The sequence below is a fragment of the Daldinia childiae genome, assembly GCF_008694065.1.
Source record: "Daldinia childiae strain JS-1345 chromosome Unknown Scaffold11, whole genome shotgun sequence".
NCBI lineage: Eukaryota > Fungi > Ascomycota > Sordariomycetes > Xylariales > Hypoxylaceae > Daldinia > Daldinia childiae.
In genome coordinates this window covers 439,719-464,342 of record NW_022984652.1, presented here as the reverse complement: position 1 = coordinate 464,342, position 24,624 = coordinate 439,719, and the positions used below count along the sequence as shown (strand labels likewise).

At 45.1% G+C, this 24,624-nt stretch overlaps 5 protein-coding genes across 5 annotated transcripts; 4 read left to right on the top strand and 1 right to left on the bottom strand.

Annotated features, from left to right (window-relative positions):
• Positions 1 to 2,136: 2,136 nt before the first annotated feature.
• GL218_08132 (uncharacterized protein) lies at positions 2,137 to 4,386 on the top strand (the record flags this gene model as incomplete). Its single annotated transcript, XM_033584923.1, has 2 exons — positions 2,137 to 2,267; positions 2,394 to 4,386. The coding sequence occupies 2 exons, from the start codon at positions 2,137 to 2,139 to the stop codon at positions 4,384 to 4,386; spliced, it is 2,124 nt and encodes a 707-aa protein (XP_033440888.1).
• A 1,073-nt stretch (positions 4,387 to 5,459) lies between these two features.
• On the top strand, positions 5,460 to 8,139 carry GL218_08131 (putative transcriptional regulatory protein C1F7.11c; the record flags this gene model as incomplete). Its single annotated transcript, XM_033584922.1, has 5 exons — positions 5,460 to 5,730; positions 5,928 to 6,082; positions 6,147 to 6,354; positions 6,433 to 7,925; positions 7,996 to 8,139. 5 exons carry the CDS (start codon positions 5,460 to 5,462, stop codon positions 8,137 to 8,139), a joined length of 2,271 nt encoding a protein of 756 aa, XP_033440887.1.
• Positions 8,140 to 13,831: 5,692 nt separating this feature from the next.
• Positions 13,832 to 15,367, top strand: GL218_08130 (Nitrogen metabolite repression protein nmr; the record flags this gene model as incomplete). The annotated part of the gene is made up of 2 exons (XM_033584921.1): positions 13,832 to 15,193; positions 15,329 to 15,367. 2 exons carry the CDS (start codon positions 13,832 to 13,834, stop codon positions 15,365 to 15,367), a joined length of 1,401 nt encoding a protein of 466 aa, XP_033440886.1.
• Positions 15,368 to 17,285: 1,918 nt separating this feature from the next.
• Positions 17,286 to 18,785, bottom strand: GL218_08129 (uncharacterized protein; the record flags this gene model as incomplete). The annotated part of the gene is made up of 6 exons (XM_033584920.1): positions 17,286 to 17,581; positions 17,725 to 18,067; positions 18,123 to 18,273; positions 18,361 to 18,377; positions 18,440 to 18,553; positions 18,624 to 18,785. The coding sequence occupies 6 exons, from the start codon at positions 18,783 to 18,785 to the stop codon at positions 17,286 to 17,288; spliced, it is 1,083 nt and encodes a 360-aa protein (XP_033440891.1).
• An 840-nt stretch (positions 18,786 to 19,625) lies between these two features.
• On the top strand, positions 19,626 to 22,538 carry GL218_08128 (uncharacterized protein; the record flags this gene model as incomplete). Its single annotated transcript, XM_033584919.1, has 6 exons — positions 19,626 to 19,632; positions 20,142 to 20,178; positions 20,233 to 20,567; positions 20,621 to 20,718; positions 20,769 to 22,201; positions 22,256 to 22,538. 6 exons carry the CDS (start codon positions 19,626 to 19,628, stop codon positions 22,536 to 22,538), a joined length of 2,193 nt encoding a protein of 730 aa, XP_033441084.1.
• Positions 22,539 to 24,624: the final 2,086 nt, after the last annotated feature.

Sequence of the window (24,624 nt, the reverse complement as noted above, 5' to 3'; positions counted from 1 at the left end):
TCGGTAGTGTAAGTGGTATGTAAGGTAAATAATTAATTGGGGTCGGAGCTAAATAGCTCTTTGGTTGTTATATGATTGTGTGGGTGCATTTAATCGAGGCATAGTTCGTACGAGCAAATAGAAGAGAAGGTAGGTAAGGTACTAACGACATCAAATGCATACCTCATGTACGTATTACTTCGAGCTTTAGATACATGTAGGTACTGTGGGGGATTGGAAGGAATGACCGAGGTTTACCCTGAGTGTAACTCAGTTTGGCTGAGCCCCGGTTGTACATACTAGACTAGAAGAATACAACTTCTTATTGAATGGTAGATTAACCTGTTACAGTACCTGTTAATTAGTTTACATATCCCCAGATTTTTAAAAGAGAACAAGGGTCTTTATTGAAAGTTGCTAGAATTAATTATAATTGGACGATGTGAATTTTTTGATTTGATGAAGTAAATATGGGGAGGCAGTTTATACCTATCAACCTTTATAAAAAGTTCTAGCCTAGGAGTTCTTTATTTCGACTTATTGTAGCTTGGTACATCCGATTGCAGCATCTTTGACTTAAAGAGGGCTAAGACTTGGCGACAATTGTACCCCGATTATGTCAGGCGGAGAAGAGCATGTACTGATGACGGTGGTATGATGTCTAGTAGTCTGAGGCTTGCTGATCTTGTCAAAGTAAACTCAATTGTTCACCTGCAGCAGGTCCCTGTCTTCAGCCAGCCGTCTTTCAGCCGACATATCACGATATTTATAAAGGACCTAATTTATATACATACTAGGTACAATTTTATCGTACTTGGTATCGATTGAATAGAAACGCGATAATTATAATACTTATATAATCATATAATAAATTTGTATATGGTATATAAATGTGCTGTGCCTTAAGTAACGATGCTAGGTTAAATACCTTAAGTACCTTGTAACCGGATAGGTTAGGTAGGTCCCAGCCTTACGGATAGACGTGGAATCGGGCATATCGGTCGAAAATGAAGACCGGCTCAAATGGATGTCTCTTAATATGACAAATTATCGATAATGCCTTGCAGGCTTAGGAGGTACTTACCTATCCTTACCGAGCATCCTTACCGGCAAGTAGCTCCAGCGCGTGTAACATAAATACGTTATGTATGTCTAAAGTACCAAAGCAAAAGACAATCCGCATAAGGTATGCATCAATACTTGCACAGCATTTTTGATAGTGTCTTGGCCGGTCATTGTTATTGGTACATTTTCATATATTTGTCTAAAGTTTTAGACCTTTGATGTTCAATGTATCTTGGTAAGTATCATAAGTATTTTTTGGTTAGTTATCGAAGTATTAGGTAACCGTACATACCTAGTACATCGGTGGGCAGGCTGGGCCTACATGTACGTGCTTACCGCATATGAGGCAGGTACTATGTAGGTAGGCATGTAGGTAGTAGAAATGATGTATATACAGAAGCTGTGCCGCAATCTAAGCCCCCAAATTTTCCAATCCAGATCACCCTAACTTTTTTAATGTAGACATGCCATACTTGCCTAGCTTTTTGCTAGAGAACCCTCCGGTAAACTCCCCCCTTGCCCCTCCGGTTTAGAACTAAACCTTACCTTTAGAAATACCCGTCCATCGGCACCCATATCTCCATCTCAATCTCCATCCCGTCCGCTCACTCCACCAAAAAGGTCCAAGAACGTGCAGAAACTTATAGCCGTTCATCTCAAAGGGATAACTAAATACACGCTCTCCTTTTTTTCTTCTTCCCCTTCTTCTATCTTGTTTACCTTTTTGGTCACACAAAATATATTCTTTTGATACCCTTCCAAAAAAAAAGAGTCTGCTTGGACAACTCAAAAACGTATATATTAATTTTAACTTATTCGCCATATTTAGTTTCATTCCTGTCGGTATACTCAAACGGTCAATGCTTCCTCGGTTCCTCCTTATTTGATCCTGCTACAGCTCCACCGCTACCACTTCACGCGTTCTTAGAATCGAAGCGCGCTTAAATACGCCCCTTTAATAAGGAAGCGCCCTCGTTCTTACTTATTCTCTGTGTTATATTTCGGATTGGCCCCCTTTGCGTGGGCTCTATCATGCAATCGGCCGTACCTGATTTTTTCTTTTCAGGAGTGATTGAAGCCCCCGGAGATAAGATGAGCACGAGCAATGCTCCACGGCCTAGACTGGCCATGTCCTCGGCCGATACGACCCAGGCTCAGGAACGGCCACCGAGGAGATGTCGTACCAGCAAGCCGAAAGTCAAAACAGGTTGCAATAATTGCAAGTACGTGTTTTCTGTTAAAACAAAAAATATCAATTTTTATATGTTATATTTTATTTCATAGTTGCCAATGTGTGGTTATTAGCTGTATCTTGTACATCATGCTAAGTAGGTGCTCTGCAATTATAGACAACGACGTATTAAATGCGACGAGAAACGGCCAGCATGCACTCAGTGTGTTCGGTCTAAGAGGAATTGCACCGGCTATCCGCCTCCTCCGCGGAGTGAACACACGAGACTGATTGCGCCTGCGCCTAGTACTATCACCGGTCATGCTAATTCCATCACGTCAACGGACCGTGTCATCCGGCCGGTCCGGACCCAGCCTCAACCGCGGCCAGTGGTCGCGATGGCACGACCGGAACCTCAGCAGCAGCAGCTGAGCGCTAAAGGCTTTACTCCCCCGCAGACACCCGTATCTAGTTCATTAACAGTTCATCGGCCGTCTCTGCTCACCTTTGATCCGATAGAAGGCCCGTATTTTCAAATTTTCAGAGAGCGTACGGCTAGTGAGTTGTCGGGATTCTTCGACTCGTCTTTCTGGACAAGGAGTGTTTTACAAGAATGCCATTCCGAGAAAGCTATTCGGCACTCAGTTGTCGCTTTAGGGGCTCTTTACAAGACACTGGAGAAAATGTCAGAGTCGCCGCCCAATTCGCCAGCTCCTATGATCGATCTGACAGATAATGCGGCCCGGCACTGGGAGGTCGCCTTCAAGCATTATTCATTGGCTCTGAATTCGATGTGGGTCATGACTTCTCAGGACCAAGCGTCGCAGAGGATGAGTCTCATGGCGGCAGTGTTGCTGGCTTGCTTTGACTCGTTCATCGGTGACCATAAACAGGCGATCGGCCAAATCCAAAGCGGTCTCCGGCTGCTAGAAAATCTGCGTGCTCAACGTAGAAATTCTTTCCTTCCTAAACCTGAAGAGCCGGTTGAACAGGACCTTGTTCAGATGTTCACTCGGTTGGCCATTCAGGCGAAATCTTACGACATGGCTTTCCATTTCCCTCAACCATTCGTTATACGCCTTACTCCACAACACACCGAATACCCCATGTCCCCCCTCTCCGATGGGGATTCACCAGCGTTAACAGCCCAACCGCAGGCTCCAGAAATATTTCAATCATTACTCGAAGCGAGAATGGCATGGGATAATCTATGCGAGCAGATGATGCGGTTTACAGAAAATCTATTCACATTCACGACAGCGATGAGCCCCATGGGCGTGCTTCCAAATTCTTTAAGACAGTATGGTACGGGCTTCGCTGATAGAATATCCGCCTGGTCCAGGGCTTTCGAACCTATATTGTCATCTCGTATAATACCCGCCAAGAGTAGCCAAGAGAAAACCGCAATCGCAGTTCTGAAAATGAATCAAATTATGGGCGAGATTCTATTTTATATGACATTTAGTGATACAGAACTTCAATTCGATACATACCTACCACAGTTTAAGGATATTGTTAACCTAGCTGTGGAGGTTGTCGGAGATGAAGAGCGCAGGGCTGCTGCCAAGCGATGTCCGAATCCGGAATTTTGTCATCATCAGCCAACTCATCCAGACGCCTTTGGCGGACAGTACACAGCTCGGCATATCAAGCCGAGCTTTAGCGCAGATCTGGGCATCGTCCCTCCTCTTTTTGTTGTTGCCACGAAATGTCGAGATCCCGTGACCCGGCGCCAGGCTATACAGCTGCTGCGAACTAGCTCGCGAAGAGAAGGTATGTGGGATAGCGAGCTAGCGGCTCGTATAGGTATGTGGATTATGGAAATAGAAGAGAGCGATGACGGCGCCGATGACTTCGGACGTCCTACGTCGAGCTCAACCGATATGAGCAGACTTTCTACAGGAAGCCCTAGCGCCCTAACTGCTAGATCTCCTAGCATTGGAAACGATATTCCCCTTGGTCCCGGCGGTAATGCCCGCTGGACAGGTCGGAGGGAGAGTGTACCGATATCACCGTATGTGAGGAGGGCTATACCGGAAGAAAGGCGTGTTATGGTACGGGCTGTCGAGTTCGATCTTCGCGAACGTGTTGCAACGATTCAATGTGGTACACGAGGACTGATTCCCGGCATGCTGGACCCGCGAACACAAGCCACTAGGATCGAGTGGTGAACATCTATTTCTTTGCTTAACTACCTACCTAAAACGATACTGCAAAGTAATCAAAAGCTGGTCTAACTTGTGTACACTACCTTGTCTGCCTCCTAGAGGGGTTTCACTTCGATTTGGATATTTGGATTTACTGGCAGGACCATTCGTTAAACACTACAAGGCTGGTTACGAGAAGAAGGAAAAGAGAAATGATTAATGTTGGAATGCTAGGATTGCAGGCAACAGGAAAATGATATCGTTTCCCAAATATCTATCTGTATTGTTGTTGGTGCTATAACTTAGGCTTTAAAGGGGTTCTATTTGATGTCGACATTATGTGATATCATAGAGAAGAATAATAAGGCTATTAACGTCTGGTGAGATGTATAAATTTTGGATGCATACCTGCCCAGGTAGGTAGGTATTAATTAAGTACCTATATTCTACCTATATCCTAATCGCAAGTTGTATGTTACTCAATAAGAAACGCCGTAAACGTAGATCCTATAGGAATCATAGGTAAGGTATTTAATTATTAAGTCCTTATTACTTCATGCAGTTGCTGACATATCCCATTTGAGTTGACGTATGCAAGACCTGCCTATTTTTAACTGTTAGAATTTAAAACATTTACCTAATCCCTAGTCATAATCCCTAACCCAGTCTGAACCTTAATCTATCTACTATGCATATGTGTATAAACTATAAAATCTATCAACTTGTTACATTTTCTTTTTACCTTTCCCCCTTCAATCTTTCCTACAAAAGAGAGTAAACGAATAATACAAATTGCCAACATCCCCGTATTTCAATTAGATTGATTGGTCATCGCACGTGCCTAGAATGCCGCGCACTACAACTGCGGCTCAGCAAAATACTACGGACCAAAAGAAGGCTATGATTCGCTTCATCTAACCAGGTTCACGTAATTATCTAGAAACCACATATTGCTCTGAAATGCGAACTTAGCCCTGCTCGCTAATTTTTTCGGTTTTTCGCAGGTACATAGTATTAAAATCATCTTCGGGATCCCTCGGGTTTAACTTAATTATTTCCACCCAGCATCTTCCATACGGATAGAACAAAAATACAATATGCAAGCCGGTGCTTTCAACGGCACAAGCGGCGACGAACCCGCGGGGTCGTCGGCAGCCGGAGGTATCGGAGCAAATGGGCATACAAAGCGAACGCGAGTCTTGCTTAGCTGTGCGCCTTGCCGCAACTCTAAGCTTAAGTGCGACCGCACAACGCCGTGTGGTCAATGCATCCGGAAGGGTAAGCCCGAGGGTTGCCTCTATGCTCCGAGACCTGAAAAGCCGAAACCAGCAAAGAGTATGGCTGCACGTTTAAAGAGACTCGAAGGGAGTACGTATACATGTCCTGGGGTTACACACGCCCGGTCATCTCGCCCCTTTCTGTTCTTAACTATTAATTTAATATACTACTTACGTGATCTATTCTATATTCCTTCCTACTTTCTCGTCTTTCATATCCTGAGAGTACTATATCCGAAATAGTCTAACCAAGAAAATAAGTAATATCTTACTAAGACCCTGCTATAGTGGTTCGCGGTATGATCGAAACGGAGGGTTCTACACCAATAGTTCCTACGGATAAGAAGGCAGGACAGGAGCAGAGTGCCGGTGGACTCGTTGTTCAGGGTGAGAAAGCTACAAGTTACGTCGGTGGTACACATTTTATGGCTATTTTAGAGGACGTGAGTGCTGCCCCTTCTTTGAATCGCCTACAGCAACGTATTAGTGACCGACTTCACGTATTAGATCGAGGATCTTAAAAGCTACTTCGAAGACCCACTCGATGATGGCGACGAGATCTATGATCCGTATGAAAATACCGGACCAAATGAACTCTTGATGTTCTCGCGGGGCATCCCTAGGGATAAGTCGGAGCTACTAGCCCTCTTGCCAGAGAAAGCTGTCATTGACCGTCTGATGAATCGCTACTTCAACTCTAATAGCCCTTCTCAACGTGAGTTCTTCCAAAAGAAACTCTTTTATCTCGAGTAGACTTATCTTCCATTATGATTTCATTGCTTACTTTTTAAAGATATTATTCACATCCCTACGTTTCTGAGAGAATACACCGAATTCTGTAAAGATCCTGACCGGGCACCTCTTAACTGGATAGCTATGCTCTTTATGGTTTTGGCACTCGGCGTATTCTTCTCTTCATTTGCCGCGCCGCATGAGCTTGCGAGTGATTCTCCTATGCCGGTCATGGACAGGTTCAAGCAGTACAGAGGTGCCGCTGGGTGGGCTCTGATTTGGGGGAAGTACTCTCAACCGAACTTTTATACACTTCAAGCATTCTTATTATACGTTGAGGGGGATTTCATGACGAATCGCGATCATCGTATGCATTGTTACCTACTTTCGTCCGTCTTGATTCGACTTATGTTGAAGATGGGTCTCCATCGCGATCCTAGCAAACTACCTAATATCACGCCGTATGATGGCGAGATGCGGCGGCGTCTATGGAATATCGCTATTCAAATAGAATTACTAGTCGCATTTAATCTAGGTCTGCCTAGTATGGTCCACGGAATCGAGACCGACACGGAACTGCCGTCACATCTAATGGATACAGATTTTGATAAGGACACCAAGGAGCTGCCCCCAGCCCGCCCCGATACGGAATATACTTCGCTTACCTACCCGATCAACAAAGCAAGGATAATACGTGTGTTTTTCTTGGTCGTCCGGCAAGCACATGCTCTTAGAGTCCCGACGTATGCCGAAGTCATGAAGCTCGATTCGCAGATCGAAGAAACATGGAATAGTATACCCCCACTTATGAAAATGAAGCCGATAGAAGAGTGTGTTATGGAAGAACCCGTCCGGATTATTCAGCGATTCGGTATCGCGGCAATATATCAAAAGAGTCGATGTGTCCTTCATCGACGGTATCTTGCCGAACTCGTACCAAAAGAGGAACACGACTATTCCCGCCGAATATGTTTTGAGGCGGCGTTGGCATTACTAGACCTTCAAAATACTATGCATGAAGCTACTAGGCCGGGTGGTATGCTGCGCCAAACAGGTTGGTTCGTTGCAGCATTAGTGGCTGTTAATGACTTCCTCCTGGCGGATATGGTCCTCGCCCTCATAATTCAGAATGATAAATACTGGGAGGAGGGCAGCAGTCCCAGCTGGATAGCCCGAAGCTCACCACCATTCACCAAAGATAAGCTCTTGTACCTGCTTAAGAGATCTTACAACGTCTGGTGCGATATGTCAGGTGGCGCAAGGGAATTCAAGAAGGCCGAAGAGGTCGTTCGGACTATACTCCAAAGAATCCAGGCAAAACTTCAGATCGATACTTCACTTTTCCATACATCGCCGGGATCATTTGTGAACGAGAATACCGAGATGGCGGAGATCGCAGATTTAACGATTAGTAGTGGCGGTCCCTCAACAATATCTAACAGTAATGAGCCTGCAGTTGAGGATTTTGCTGATTTTGGCGCCGCCACGACAAATACAATGGGCGCGAATGACATATCGAACTCTCCTTGGATGATGCAGAATGGCTATGACTGGGTAAGTCATATCTGATAATTTGTTCTCTTCTAGGTCGTGGCGAAATTGCTAACGAACCCGCGTAACATAGCGCTACTTTGATCCCATAGCGCGTGATGGCGGACATATCAATCCCGCAATACAAATGACGCAGGACGCTTGGCTGGCCGGGAAGACAGCAGAAGACTTTCCCGAGTTGTTAGCTCCGAACGCATGGAGCTTCCATCCATCGTAATTCTTCAACATGTAGGGTCGGAGCTTAGGAACTTGACATAGTACGCAAAATGTTCCCCTCCAACCAGCATTTTGATCACCTTTGCAACGTGCCGCGAATGCAAAACCACGTCTTCTATCGCCAACTCACATCTTGAATGCCGTGGGAATCTAGGAATCTAGGAATCCACAGCCGTGATAACCGTCTGAATTCAGGGGTAAAAAGCCAACGGAATCGTCCGATCCGCCTTTGATAAGGTATCGAGCTTCAAGGTTACAGGATTCGTAGCATCCTAGCTTTTCCAAAGTGAGGAATCCTGGACTGACCTAGGAGGGTGTGGAGAAGTTCGAAGAAGCACGATCTATCCGCGGGGTATTATTTTCAACCCCGCATAGTCCCTTATTGGTTAGCCCTGCAAGTTATCTCATAATTTTCGAGGGGGGCTTATACGCCTTTTTAGTGTTGGCTCATAAATGCTGCCCAAGCCTTAAGAATGGTCTCAAAAGGGGCGAACAACAGCCTCATAAGACAACAGAAAGAACTCAAGAAAAAGGGTGTGCCCGCGGAAATGCTTCGTTCGGGCCTGAGAGAGGGGCCATCCTTGGCGCTAGAAGGACCTCGCTGAGGTGATGACGGCAACGTAGTGGTTGAGCCTCCAAGAAGGATGTTCGCTTGGCTGTTTTGTACGTAATAGCACGCAACATCCGACACGACTATTTGTAAAGGAGACGGTCCGCAACTAGACAAAATTTCACATTACAAGGGAAGAGCTGCCAGGGCTTTGAAAACGTGCTCGATTGCATCAATACGACCCATGCCTTTCTATTTACTAAAATATACCTAATGCCAAGATATCTTCGCCATTAGATTCCACTCTGGTATAACAACAAACCCCTCGCTTGCATCGGTCCTGATCCCACGAGTCACCTGGATAGCAGACGGTCTGAAAGGTTCCTAGTTAGCGACGGGTCGGGTCGACAAGCTCGAATGGGCTTAAGATGCCCCATCATCATCATCATGCGAAACATCTCTTTTAACGATTGGTTTCACAGCGTGGACCGGTCTAGTCCCTCTCTCTTTTCTTCTTCTTTTCTTTATTTTAATTATTTATGGCCCCGGATTCGCTAAATTGGGGGAGGTAGAAACGAAGCCAAGGGAATGGAATATTTTACTTGGCCCTTCGGGAGTACCTACCTAAACCAAGCCAATGGTTTCGCTATATCAGCGCCCATGGGGACGGAGACAGGCTATAGTTGACAACGGATATTTGTGAAACTAATAAAAATGCGTGTATGTATGTATGTATGTAAGAAGATAGATAGCCCTAGGCCAGCTATCTATTATCGAGAGGGCGCTCTCCCGTCTCGTCTATGTAGGTATGCATAGGGTTCACTGCAACGGCATGCAAGATCATATCCTCCAACGGTGATCCGGGAATTGCGGCGGCAACGTTCACGTGCATTTGCTATCAATCGAGGTGCAGCAACGGACCTGACCGACTCGGACTTATTTATCAATCAATGTGTGTAGGTACCTACCTATCTGCGGTATCTACTATCAGATGGCCTCTTCCTCTTTTTATCAGATTCTCGTGTTGCGGTAACACGGGAGAGTTCTCATACATAAATCCCTAAGGGCTTGTTTGTCTTGGCTTTTAACCCCGTGGCGCAAAGAGGGTTGTCTCCTTAAGGTTACCTGACAGCAAAGATAGGACTTGGCCGTTACGACATTATGGGATTCGCGCCTATCTCGTTACTGGGAGACGGCCGTCTTATTGGTCAACGGTTATCTGTCGATCCTTTTGGGGAAGAGGGAAATCTGTGCCCCTCCATCATCCGTCCTGCGGCTGCTTGACCACCGGGGGAGTATCTGAGGTATGTAGAGCGCAATAATATTATCTATGGCGTACTTTTTCTTTTTCTTTTTTTCTTTTTCCCCCTTCTCATGCCGTCGCAATGCAATATGCCTTTGTGGTCCGGTCCTGTCAACCATGTGGTTTTAATGCTCTCCGCAACGCTACGGGCGAAAGGGGAATTAACCTACCTATCAGCCTCCTTTGGGTCTCCTCTACATAGGTAGGTAATCAGATAAACCCCGTCGGATAGATGATGGTGTGCGTAACAGTAAGGCTGGATAGGTAGGTATGTTACAAGACAGACAGACTGGCTACGCTCTTTCTCCCTATGTGGCATGTAGAAGCTGGCATAGGTCCGATTAAGAGACAAGCATCTTCAAGGCCCTGTCCGTCTTTATGATTATATAATACCGACTCTTCATATTTCTTGCCTCTAGGTTAGGAAAAAGGATCTTGAAAAAAAAGGGTCCACCTCTGAAATTTATTGGAAGTTTTACGCGTAGAACATATGATGTATCTAGATGATGATTAATAAAGGGGTTTAGGTATTGGATAATGAGCAATGGACAATGGATAATGGGTAACGAGCATTAGTAGAATTACATAGGTGGGTTAGGTGGGTTAAGTACCTAAAGCTAAATTTTTAGGGGGTTTATTGAGAGGCTGTTATGTAAGTCCATATATCCTTAGACGCATTATCCCGTAACCGACCAACGATACTTCATCATTTTACATAATCTTAATCATGCCGGTATCCAGTTTGCTCCCAGTCCAACAAGGTCAGAAAAGAACCAAAGAAAAAAATTTTCTTTTTTTTTCGTCTTCTTCGCTCTGATAAGCTGTGCCCGTCATGAAACCGAACCGGCTTGTTACCTACCACTGCCACTATCCAAATCCGAGAGAGAATTGGGCCATGTCAAAAACTCTTAAGAGACGAAGACCGAAAACGTGATTAACAGCTGTCATATAAATGGATCTAGCAATTCCCATTAGCTAACCTTACCAAGTTGTCTCCATTCCTTAAGTAACGTCAAGAATATCAAGTACTTACGCGCCCATAAGTCGGGTAAGTACCCTAACTTTGGGTACTTGGGAATATGAATGTTCGGTCAGGCTCCGATCTCGTTGTATTTCATAATCAGACCGCATGATCGATTAGACCAATCAACTGCGGCCACCCCTCCTAATTTGAGTATTACCATTGATATGTAGGTACCGCATGCGATCAATCACGTATCGGATCGGCGAGTTATAACCCGGGAAAAAGCGATAAGAGAAAACAAAAAAAAAAAACCTGACGACTTTTTTGATTGATGAAAAATTCGGAATGCCTATTCCTATGTAATACGGTATACGATAACCAACCTTCTTCGATAAATACCTATATTTGACTTATACCAACTCATTCACCGCTCTCGACCGTAGCATTTATATACTTTTGATACTTATTATGCTACATGTTCAAATTAACCCCCTTATCAAGTACAATTATGCCACCTATCGTAGGTATGGACCTCACCACGTACCTAGATAAGGTATAGGTTAGGTAGGTACTAGGTACCTTGTATCTTCGTTCCCTTACATCTTAAACGACCAGTCACCTTTCTTACCCTGACCTATTTTAGTCTGAGCCGCTTCCCGACTTCCATTACTAATAAGCTAACTCGTGCTGTATTAGACTTCTATCTTGCTATCCACGCACCAGCCCGGCGCATTCTTATTGGGTTATTTGTGCGACTAGCCCTTACCACTCGAAGTAAGTCTACATATAGGTCACTAGGATGTTAAATGTTATTTGGTGGAGATGTTACTTAAAGCAGTTAATAAGTATCGTATTACCTTATTTATATGGCAAAATACAAACCCATTCGAAGATTCTAGTATAAGTTTTGCTTGAATAGGTAATTTTAGATAGTAAAAGTCTTCTCAAAATCAGGAAACATATTTATAATTATATTTTGCCATAATATTTCGAGTGTTCTAATACTTTGCTCTTTCAAGTAACATCTCCACCAAATAACATTTAACATCCTAGTGACCTGTAGGTAGGTTTCTTTCAAGTTCTTACCTACCTATACCTAGGTATGTTAGGTTAGGCTAGGTTAGTAGGTAAAGTACTTACATATGTACAATTTCGTATTTGCCGTCAGCCTCTCTCCTAGGTTGTCAGTCTTACCTTTAATCAATCTTACATACATTAGATTGGGTCTTTGCGTATCTTGATACATATATACCTACCTCTATCTATCTATATACACGCGGCTGTGTATAAAGTTAAGATAAGAGATTTCGAACGTCATCCATCAACGTAAGGAGGTATATATGTATGTACGTATGTATGTAGGTTACCTTGGATTACCTATGTACATACATACATACTTTAATGAGAGGTAAATTTTCTTAGTTCCTTTTTTTTTTCCTTTGTGCGCTCGCCTGGTTGCTTCATACTACTTGGTGCTATTCGTTAGCACGTACATAAGTATGCAAACCTCGCTCCGGTTAGGGTCGATTAGTCGATTAGTCGATTAGATCAAAATAACTGGTGGCAGTTCCCCGGATTTCATAAGAGCCCCTCCAGCCCACTGCCTATGTATCTTAATAGTCCGCATCTCGTCATACCCTCCATGTCCTTTCCCAAACCTATGTACCTACCTATCTACTAGTAATAATACTATTCCTTCTTGATATTAGGTATGTGCATACCTACATGTAAGGCATGTCCATATGTCCCATATGCCTCTGCATATGTACTTCAACCCTCTTTCTCCCTAACCTATTAAGATTCTTCCTAAACAGCATTTGATCGATCCACCGGGCCTACCTTGCTGTTACATATATACCTCTCTTCTTAAAATACTTGGCTAGATACCTACCTATTTTCTACTTTTTTTTTCTTCCTACTCTAGCTTATCGTAAAGCTATAGTATACGAGGTATGTTGGAATCACCAAACAAACAAAAAAAAACATATCCCTTTCACCTTTATAAACAAGAATAAATGTTTTTACGCTGGACCCTAGAAGTCGCTACGCAAGCTACGCAAATATACGCTTAAGTACTAACCCGCCCGAAGGGTACCTCCGTCAAGGTCCTCAATCGGGATTTTGCAGATAGTCAAAAATTCCCATCCGTAGTATATATCCACTTTTCAGACTTTCAGATAGTCGACTACGGATATTGCGTGCCTGACTTTCAACCAGACTGGACCTACCAAAACCACGGTCAACGGCCACCCAACCGCCGGCAAAATTAAACTTGTGCCTACCTCTTGCCTAACTTTACCTACCTACCTATATCTGTACCTACTTTGATTTTTTGGGTTACTTACCCTTGAATTTTTTATTTTTTTTAGTTACTTCCATTACTTACTTTACTTCCACTTTCTTATAGTCACCTGAGCCTTTTTTTTCTGGTTCCACGCTATCTTTCCTTACCTTGCTTTACCTTACCTACCTTGTCTACCTTGCCTACCTTGTCTACATTGTCTACCTTGTCTACTTTTCTATCCACCTGAGCCACCTGAGCAAGACTATCGTCAACCCTAGAAATAAGTTCGGCCCCATTGGCCCTTACCTTACCCTTCAAAGTCCAACCCACGCCACAAGTCCATTCTTCGACAACTTCTCTTTACCGTTTTCTTCAATGGGCGTGCCGGTTCCTTTTCCTCTTCCATAGTTGCGGCTTCGGCTTAGTCTCTTCGCTTCTTGCATCATTGGGACGTCACGCGCCCACCTAGCTGTCCGAGCTCGCCTCTAATTTTTTTTCACGATATTGGCAACCTAGCTATTTTGTGTAACACAAAACCTCGAGTGTCTCTCGAGTTTCGAGACCCCCGAGTGGGAACTGGATCTACGTCGCTATGCCTTCCACAAATCCCATTCCTATTCGGACTGACCTGGTTTTTCGACCAGTACCCAGCGAGAAAGGCAATGCTTCCTCTCCCAAGTCCTCGACGATGCACAGTACAAGACATAAGCATACGCGGTCTTCTTACTCGGAGAGCTCACCTCTTACTGCTATGTCCAGAAACAACTCTCTGACCTATCGCCCTCTAAAACGGTCAACACCGTCGCCAGATAAGACCATTGCTGTTATTAATGCAAGTGGTCGCCAAGCTGCCTCTTTAATTCGGATAGCTACCGCTGTAGGCTATAAGGTACACGCACAGCTGCGCAATCTGGAAGGTGTTATAGCTTCCGAAGTATCGATGAACCCGAATGTCACAGTCTTTAGCGGAGAGCTCTATGTTAGAAACAAGCCCGACGATAAAAGGGACGTTACCGTTCACGGGCACCTCCCAGGGATTCTGGTCAATCACGCTTTAATCTCCCAGCTCTTCAACGGCGCACAGCTAGCTTTCATCAACACGACATTTTACGGCAACGAAATACATATAGGACAAGCCATTGCGGACGCAGCAAAAAAGGCCGGCGTCCAGCATTATGTATATTCATCCATGCCCGATCACGCAGCCTATAATCCAGAATGGCCCTCGCTACCCCTTTGGGCGGCCAAGCATGAGGTAGAGAAATACGTTCGCAAAATAGGTTTACCAGCTACCTTCGTCTATACCGGAATCTACAACAACAATTTCACGTCGCTCCGCTATCCGCTATTCTGTATGGAACTACAGCCAGATGGTTCGTTCGTGTGGCAAGCCCCTTTCCACCCGCACGCGAAGCTTCCCTGGTTGGACGCCGAGCATGACGTTGGGCCAGCTATTATTCAGCTCTTTAAAGATGGACCAGAAAAATGGAATGGGAAGCGCATAGCGTTAGCTTACGAGTATCTGACGCCCGTAGAAGCCTGTAAAGCGTTCGAGCGAGGGGTAGGCAGGCGTGTCCGCTATAAGCACGGGCCCATAGAAGTAAAAGTGAAGATTCCAGAGGGTTACCGAGAACAGCTTGAGGCGCTGGAAAAGCTTTTCCCGCCAAATAATACCGACCCCAAGAAGCAGCCGCCGTATTTTGGAGACCTGGAGCTCGATAGAAGATGTCCCGAAGATGCTTTAGCATTATGGGAAGGGCCAAGGGGGCTCGAAGAATATGCACGCGAAATTTTCCCACTCGAAGAAGAGGCAAACGGGATGACTTGGATGTTTGACGGTGACGAGGTCCCTATATTTGACGGCCCAAGAGAGGAAATTGAAGAGGTGGCTGATAATGGAGATGATGAGGATGGTGAAAATGATGACGAATCCTTAGATGAAGGGTTAATAATGGTAAGCAACACTCGTTGTTTCAACCTATCTCGGGGCGGGGACATGGTCAATTCCCGAGACGAGGTTGTTCCTACTATTTTTAAAAGGCAGGATATCCTCTTTATCTAGTACGAGGGCTAATTATGAATATTGCAGAGAGGACTTAAGAGAGATGAAGAATCATGGCTAGCATAAATACCTGAAGAGTTGCTGCGCGCGACATGACTTTGTTAGCGAACGGGAATGCGAGGAGAATATGGTATTATTCGCAGGCTCGGGAATTCCCCTGGAGGACGTGACTTAAAACTCGAAGTCGCTATTCAACCCTCTTACGCATTGTTCTTCTACAGCATTTGCATGGGCTCGGCTACTCTAGATAGGCGTCCGGCCCGGCCCGGCACAAACCGACAGGACGACGGTTATACGACAGGAAAGCATACTCGGCTGTCAAGACTTGATAGGATATTGCATTTGAAAACTGGCAGAGGCGTCCGGTCATCGCTAGTGCATTGATTGCCGGGGACATTATGGCGATTAGAGCGTTTTACGGCCATATATCTATCTTCTATATATCAGTCGGCGTTTGGTAACAAAAGTTTCTCCTCATGGCCGCTAGGTCCTGGAACGCCTGAAGCGACCTGGACGATCGGCGAAGTTGTTTTCTTGAACGGGTTATAGGACGGGATCGGTTCTTTAAAAGACGAGGGGCCAGTCATAAAAAAAAGTTTTTATCACATCCGCGGTCTAGGAATTGGGAAATTCACTAGCTTCGTGCGTGCGGGATGGTTTCGCAGACAGAGGTTCAAAATGAAGTGTATATCCGGCCGGATGATTTACAGAGAGTTGCCAAATAAGACTAGGCAGGAGTTTAGCGGCCCGTATGGTATGGTTTGGGACGTGGGCATGTGAAATACCCAAAGCTGGCCGGGATAGGGAGGGCCGAAGCCAGAATAGCTCAGCTCATCTAATTTAAATTTACTGTGATATCATCTCGTGAAATATAGTTGTTATTTCTAGTATCTATTCGCAAGGGATATATGTGGTCTATATTATTGTGTGTAGCTGATGACTATGAGACATGGAATTATCATCATACCGCTCTCTATCGAGACAATGTAATTTTAGGTAACTATGCACCTAACCTAGGAAGCTTTGGCTTAGGGAATACCTTCGATAGTTATTTTAAAGGGAAAATAGAACACTGTTGCATGTACTAATCTCCAGTAACCATCATGACTACATAGGTACCTTGGTAGGGATCTTACGCTCTCTATGGCTAGGTACATAGCTCCTCGAACACCATCGCAGCGGGCTAATTCTCGCTCCTTTCCCTTCCCTTCCCTTCCCCTGCTCCTGTCCCCCCCACCGCTCCTACGTCGCTATGTCGTGTACCCTCGAACGCATACGGGGATCTAGCCAACCAACTATACGGGACACGTGAAGGACCTCGAGAACCCTTATGGCTAGCTGTCTGAGGGGGTGGGAAGGGAAGAGAAGAGAAAGGGGACTGTGGGGTATTATGGACGGACGGATGAATAGATGAGTAGGACCCTGTTGGCCTGGATAGGAGGGTATGCCGAATGCAATTGACTGTATATTATGTCGTTATATTATGTCGTTGGCTGTGGTGCTGGTATATATACCTATGGATGTAGACATGGGTAGTAGTGTGCGAGTTGTCTAATACCTAGTCGTACAAAATCGGGACGGAAGGGACATATATATGGACTTGGGTAGGGGTTGGTTCTTGGATGCAACATGTATTAGGTACAGTACCTATTAGCTCGTCTACGGATAGAAATGATTACTTAGTAGGAGGTACCACGTTCGCGTAGAAGATCAGGTAGCTAACTTGTTCATAACCGTCATGTTTTCTCGGGAGTAGCTTAAAAGATAAATGGTATAGTACCTAACTAGGTAGTTAAGAAATTTCTTGTTGTCAGATTGAGACGCCGATGATAGTCTTCCAACTAATCTTGACCTCCAAGGTTACGGGAGAACGCGACCCCGAACCGGGACGGATAGGAGTCGAGTCTTTAAAACCTTGCCCCATGCGTAGATGCTCTATATGTAGATAGCAACTCACCTAGGCTCTCCTCTAGCACCTATTCGCTTATTTTGTCACCTTCTTTTCTCCGTCTTTGCCGTACATTTGCAAATACGTCGCCTGCAGTCGCATCTGCAAGTGTTCGTTCGCCGTCAAGACCTTCTTACTATTGCTATCTAAGCCCTGGTTCCGGGCAGTATCATTCTCGCTTTCGCTTGCCGCCTTGACGCGCTCGCTTGGAACGGGCGTCAGCAGCGTGTCGTCGGCCGGGTGGCAGAAGTAGACAACTGAGTACCGCGGATCGGCGGTAGACTCGCCGATCGCTAGGGCCTCTGGTGCTGAGGGGAATGCGACACGGTGGACTGGTGATAAATGTTAGTGACTGCTATTTCTGGTAAGTGAACTATGATGCTTCGAGAGTAGTAACTCCTTATCTAGCTCCACGAGGAAATACTAGTTCATAAGATAGGAAGATAAGGGGAGAGGAAATCTCGATGCTACGTACCAGTACTACGGAGCAGCCCATTAGTCCAGTACGAGAGCAGATCGCCGATGTTGACAAGAATAGGCGGCGGGGCGATGGTGTCCTCGTCCTTGCTACTACTAGGCGGATCGACGGGGACAGGGGCCCAACGGCCGGTGTGAGGCTCGAGGATCTCGAGACCGGCTTGGCCGCGTAGTCTGAACAGAAGGGTGATAGACCCGTAGTCCGAGTGCGCACCCGCTCGCACGTCATCGGGGTGCGCCTCGGGTGTCCTACTGGGCGGTGGGTAGTATAAGAACCGCAGGATAGAGCCCGACGACAGGGCGGGATTGTGCGCGGCGGAAAAGAACTCCGGGGGATTAACCTAGACTAATTAGAAAAGGCGGCCCGGACGGAGTAAGGGGTTAGGTGGCGCTTACTCCTAATCCGATGCCGAAGAGTAAGAGTAGCTTCCGGCACAGCTCGTGACACGCATCCCGGAAAGTGGCGAGCTCTGCTTGATGCGGCTCGATGCTCTGTGGGATGGGTTGTGTGGCTTTGCTGTTGACAAAGGGGCCGAAATTGAAGCCCCTTGGTGGTTTAAGTCAGCCTCGGTGTCCCTCTACTATGTCCTCTAGTATGTGTAAAATAGAAACTAGGCTGTGTATTTATACTGACTCTTTAAAGTCTCCTACCTAGAGAACAAGTATTAGTTTCGGTAAGTGTAGTCGTAGTCGGACAAAGTGACACAGCTTACTCTCTGAGTTTTGGGGTCTAAGGTCTCGGTATGCATGCCGGACCACCCCTGATTATTTTTCTCGATCTTGCATCTCTGCTTGTCCTCGGGAGGCGAGTCGAATAAGATGCGTGACTGTATATGTGAGATAGTCCATCACTATTCATTGCGACTCTTGTTGAGACCAAAAATATCGACTACCTACCAGGTTGAAAGCATTGTCTATTTGCTCAGCCGAAATATCTTGACTTTTGATATATACAAAGCCATAATTAATTGCGGCGTCTACCAACTCCTTGGCGACTTGGGCCTGGTCTATACCTTCGGCTGAGATGTCGATGATAGGGAGTGTTGCAGCTTTGGTCATGATGGAAGATATAATGGGATATGTATCTAACGTAAAAACGTGGATTATAGTCAGAGAGGATGATAGTTCCCTTAGATATGTAGATTAAATTATTCCATTTAATTCAATGTTACATGTACCTTGTTTCACAAGCCAAATGTCTATTTGATGGTTTCTTCTACGAAGCTTTCTAGGTTAACTTCATTGTATGTACGTAGGTACACTGGTACATCGTCCGAGGTTCTTTAGTGATAAGCTGATAGATAAGATATGGTTTCCCGATAACCCGTTCCAACACTGCACATACCAAGGTACAGGTACGAAATCGTCACACGAAGATCAATGTAATTAGATGTATTACATAACCCGCCTCTTTTAAGCTCTAGGTGATATGTCAGTAGCAAAAAAATTAGCCCAGTTCAGGGGTCCCATACAATAGGTACATAGCGTCGCTACCTCTACCAGGCTAGTCGCACAACCCTTGTCCTACCTGCCGCGAGGCTTTGACCTTTAGATCGTGCCTCATCTTTTAAGTTCGAACCTCACCATCGGTAAGGTTCCAGTCTCTCTCCAACAGTAGCTGCAGCCGTAGGAACAAGGTGCATCTTGCCTTACTATAGCACCGCCTTCCTCTTCCCTCCCCTACATACTTCCTTCTTCTATTTATGTTAAACTCAGTCACTCCTTTTAATATCTGTTAGCCCCACCTGTCCTCTTTCTAGCCTGCGATTTTGAGCCGCGAGCTCTCTGCCTTCCTCACTTTGACGCTCATCATAGTAAACCGACAATACCCAAGATCCCAGATCCTAGATCCAATACTCCAGGAAAGAGCGCTTGATCTTGCGCAAAGTATATTTCAAGATGCCCAGTAAGTCTTACTTGCTATTTCCTCTTCTACGACCTGATGGGATATTGTGTTCCTGCCTTTGGGTACCGTTTCTGTTACATATTTCCCCTTGGCATACATTCGCACACATTCGCATACTATTCTACAGCCTTGAATATCGCTGTCGCTTATACAGCTTGTTGCTGTTGTTATAACCCGACTTTACGAATTTACATATTCGATTGCCTAACTACGTACCTACCACGCAACTACTATGCCTGAATTAAGCAGGTTGGAAAATCCAGTCCCGTTTGGCGAGGCTGACATAAATCGGGCTATTGAATGGCTTCGCCGACAAGGACTGCTTGCGTCTATTAGTTCTAGTTCCTTTCCCTACTACCATAAGCCTAAGGAAAACGAGTGGTGGAAGACATTGGCGAGGAAGCGTGGAACTCTATATGGTACTTCATAGAAAGACCATAATATTTTTGATTTACTATATCGCTATTACCTTATGTAGGTCCGTCGCTAATTAGCATTGGCCTTTATAGGTACTTTTGAGGATCATTGGATCAACGAGCAAGTGGCGTAAGCAGCAATACCTACTACTATGTTAATATTATGAAACTAATAATCTCGTAGGTCTGCCGAAGTCTCTCAGCTTGAGGACTGTGCCATTGCGGTTGATGCCTCCTACTACTTGCAACTGTTCCTCGACAACGTTCCTTATCACGAACCACTTCTCCCTGCCCTCGGCGGCTTAACCGGTATTCAATCACACATCGAACATGATCTTGACAGCTGGAAATCCAACAAAACCATCCCTTTTTTCATCTTCAACGGCCAGTCCATTGAAGGCGAAGATGACGTTTCCGTCCAGAGAGGAAAGAGAGCGATTGCAGGCACTGACGAGGCCTGGGGTCTCTATTTCCAAAGCCAGGCTAATGAAGCCGTGACTGCCTTTGGTTCCCATCGAGGTATGGCCGTCATATCTATGCCACACCTCAGACATGTTACTTATATGGTACAGGAGCTTACCTTGTCCACAACTTATTTCCGTTGCTACAAGGTATTCTCAATAGTCGTGGGCTCCACTTCTTAGTCCCCCCTTTTAACGCCTCCGCGCAAGTGAGTTATTCATCTTTCGTGTTGAGATTCTCCAGCTGATAAATTTCAAGTTGGCCTACTTTGACATGATCGACTCAGAGCAGTGTTCAGCTATCATGGGCTCTCAGGAATTGTTACTCTATCCAATCAAGGATCACGTTATTCGATTCATCGATTGGGATGCTGGCACATTCACTGCCATCTCCAAGAAAGCCATCATTAGAACTCTGGGCGTAACCGAAGCTCTATTTATCGACGCACTGCTGATGGCGGGAACAACTTTTCTCCCTACGTTCCCCCCGTTGAAAGAGCCCCAAATCACTGCTCGCCAGCCACCATCCGTACAGGACGCTGTTAACATGCTGCGGACCTCGGAAAAGTCAGTCGCGAATGCGTGCAACTCATTCAATGATATTCTGAGTAAGAGCAGAGATTCGAACTGGTTACAGAAGTACCGCAAGGCCAGAATGAGCATCGATCACTTCATCTATATTGAAGAATCTGGAGAAATCAAGGTCCATAACTTCGATACGCTGACTCGAGACAACTGGGAATATCTCGGTTATCAGTTACCAGCCGAATTGTTTCACTACCTGAACACGGGTCTTATCGGAGCACGTATGCTTAGCTGGATTTCTCATGGCCAGATCGTCATCCATCCAACTCTAGACGGGGTTAAATCGGAAGAATATAAACATCTAGTGACGGGCCAGCTAATGCCTTTGAGAGAGGCAGCTCTCAGTCTTCTCCTTCCTCGGCTACATAGAGGTATACAGTATAAGCCGATTACGGTAAAGGTCTGGTATGATGACAAGTATTCCCACAAGATCGAGTACCGTCCCCAAGAAAACCAGGCGTTGAACAGAGCGCACACTTGGAACCTTAGTAGCGCTGTTACAAAGAAGTACTACCCCGATGCCAAGCATGGTTCTATCCTCTTTGAAGTAGCAGCACTGAAGAATCCCGATTTCGTCAAGAGTACTATTACCAAGGACAAGGTCAAGGGCATCTCCTCTTCTGGTTTGATATCGTCGATCACGCTCTGGCGCTTCCTCCATCTGCGTGGCTACGTAGACGATTCTCACCAGCTTACATCCTGGGGCCAAGCCTTAGCAGCATCTCTCGAGGCACTCAAGGCCACTGTTGAGAAGCATAGCCAGGTTCCTGGCTTATACGAAGCGATTCTTTTAGCTTATGAACTTCTCAGATTTAACTTACTTAATACCCGGAACCAGCATCCAGAACTAAACGGTTTGCCGATGAACGGAACAGATGATGACAAGGCAAGCCTATTACTAATCAGCCGTTGCGCAATCTTGTTGAAACTGCGTCACCAAGCAAACGGCTATACTGGCCCGCTCAGCAAGAATTTCTTGTGTTTCCGGTCGTTGAGTTCATCTATTCGAGAGACCGATAGAGATCTTATCGAAGCGATTGTGGCGTCTATGCTACTATTTGCGCAGACGGAACGAGAACGTGACGACTATTTGGAGATTGGTCAAAGGTTTGTCTTCGTGATTCGTAAGATAATGATGAATTGTGTGCTAATGTCATATAGACTACCCTTTTTGAACGATACGGATGTTGCTCTTGGTATAGCTGTTAAGACACTGCTTGACGATATTCATCCCAATGAAACCCCTGAACAGAAGGCAGTGAAGAAGCAAGAGTTCCCTGGTACATTCGTCCCATATGCGACTCACTTCTTCGAAGATCTGGAGATAGCTTTCAACTTCTTCGATGCCATCCACGCAGGTATCAAGACGCTCAAGAGTGAAGTCTCTGCCGCTGACCGAGGCGCGTGGGATAAAGCTGCCGTGTATCTTCAGCTACGACGATAAGCTTACGCCAATCATCGTATAACTAAATATTTCAACACTTCCTATCGAGAGTCCTCACCATTAGTCATGCAAGAGATGACCGTAAAATAGAAATTGCGGGTGAAGTAGATATTTGACTGGCGGACGAAACCCCGACACTACTTGGCTTATTGATTGCATATGCTACTTGGTCTATTAGCTCCCACCGCCTCAATCCTCTATTAGCCCCTTTGATTTGGTAAGGATTGTTGTCTTCGAGGACACGGCAGCCCACCTATATATGACGTTAATGTATTTCAATACCCTTCCGTTCCCGCAAGGCGTTTTTGGTCGAAAAAAAGGAGAAAGGTCTACTACTTGAGAGGCCTTTATCTCTGGTACCAAGTCACAAGCCCTTTAACCAACCTGCGGAGAGGGTCATGAGGTAGCTAGCATGTAAATTTTGCAGGCGGAAGTGGTCAAAAGCTCAAGACATGGATGATCCCCATTGCTATGTAGCTAATTGAAACTGCTAGATAAAAAATATAAAAAAGTATCAGCATATATAGCTTAAGCGTCCCGTACTCTTTAGATTGTAACGTTTGACTTTTAATATTAATGTTGCATCTAGAAGGACAATTAGCGATGACTAGGTGCAACGAACCTCATTGAGTGAAATAAGCGCTTATAGAATAAGAATAGGACAATGGAAAGGAACAAACCTTAGGTGCGTATCAATCGGCTTAGTATTATGATTCCACCATTTTCTCTCTTTCATCGAATCAACCCAACACCCATCCTACCACGAACTACAACACTGCTGGGTTGAAGCACATGCTGCATGATCTTGTGGTGTAAAATATCTTACTATGTAGTAGCATAAAGTAGCAGAGTGAGTAGTAGACTGGAGTTGGAAGATAAAGGAGAGTTGGGGGTGATTGGAAGAGGCTGATATAACACCTACCATAGGTATGATGTACCTAGGTACTTATATAAGAAGGATGGGTTAAGAAGGGTATACTTTGCCCCTGCTGTTTTCGTTTTCCTGTCTGTTTATTTATTGAGTGAATACATACATAGTGTGTAGAGTGTAGTTAGAGTGTAAACTTATTTCTACGATTTAACAGCTACTTATAGACTTTGGACATGGTATTCCCTAAATAATGAGGCATTGACTAGTAATAAATATATTAGCTTTCCTTGAAAAGGGGTCATGAACAAACCTAATCGGACTACGAAGGGATACTGTAGGAATGTTAGTAAGTTATATGGTGTGAATCAACACCAATTATTACCATCACGGAGTTCACAGAGCATCAAGATTAAGGGCGGGACAGTGCAGTTTCAAGAAGACATTGAGAATATCTCAAATGCCATCTCGTTTTTTTAATTTTCCTTTGCGTATCCCTTGCCGTCGTTCAATATTAAACTCAATCGTACCAAAAAAACAAAAACAATTGCAAGTAGCTAAGTACAGTTGGGCATCGCAGAGTCGATTCGAAAACCAACTAGGTGCAACTATGTGCAGGCATATGCCAAGCTTGAGCTCAAAGTGAACCTCGTCCTCGGTATCATACGCAAGAGACAGGTATAGACAAGATGCCTCTCAGGTGAGGGCAAGTCGTAAAAAAACACAAAGTACCTCCTTTTTGACAGACCATTAAAAAGATACGCAAAAAATGCCTCAAGGGCTCAGAGATTGTCTCTGGAGAATCGAAAAACACACAAAATGCCTCTCTCTCAGGCTCAAGTATTGCCTTTTAAGTGAATCATAAGAAACACAAGGCGCATATCAGGCTCACAAGTGCCTAGGTAAGTTGCCGAAAACACAAAGTGTCTTCCTCTTTGACTCGAAGATTGCTTTGGAGTGAATCATAGAAATCATAAAGTGCCTCTTGGGCAAATCATGATCAACGCAAAATGCCACATGGGCCCAGAGATTGTATCGGGAAAGTATCAGAAAACCGCGCAAAATGTTTGTCGGATGAGTTGCAAGGAAAACACAAATTTCACCAACGCCAAGCAACCATGTCAAATGCAAAGGGGTATCATCCGTCCGTTGTGAATGTCCGTTGTGAATGCCGTCTCATGACAAGGTCTCATCTCATATCCAGGCTCCGATTGCCGG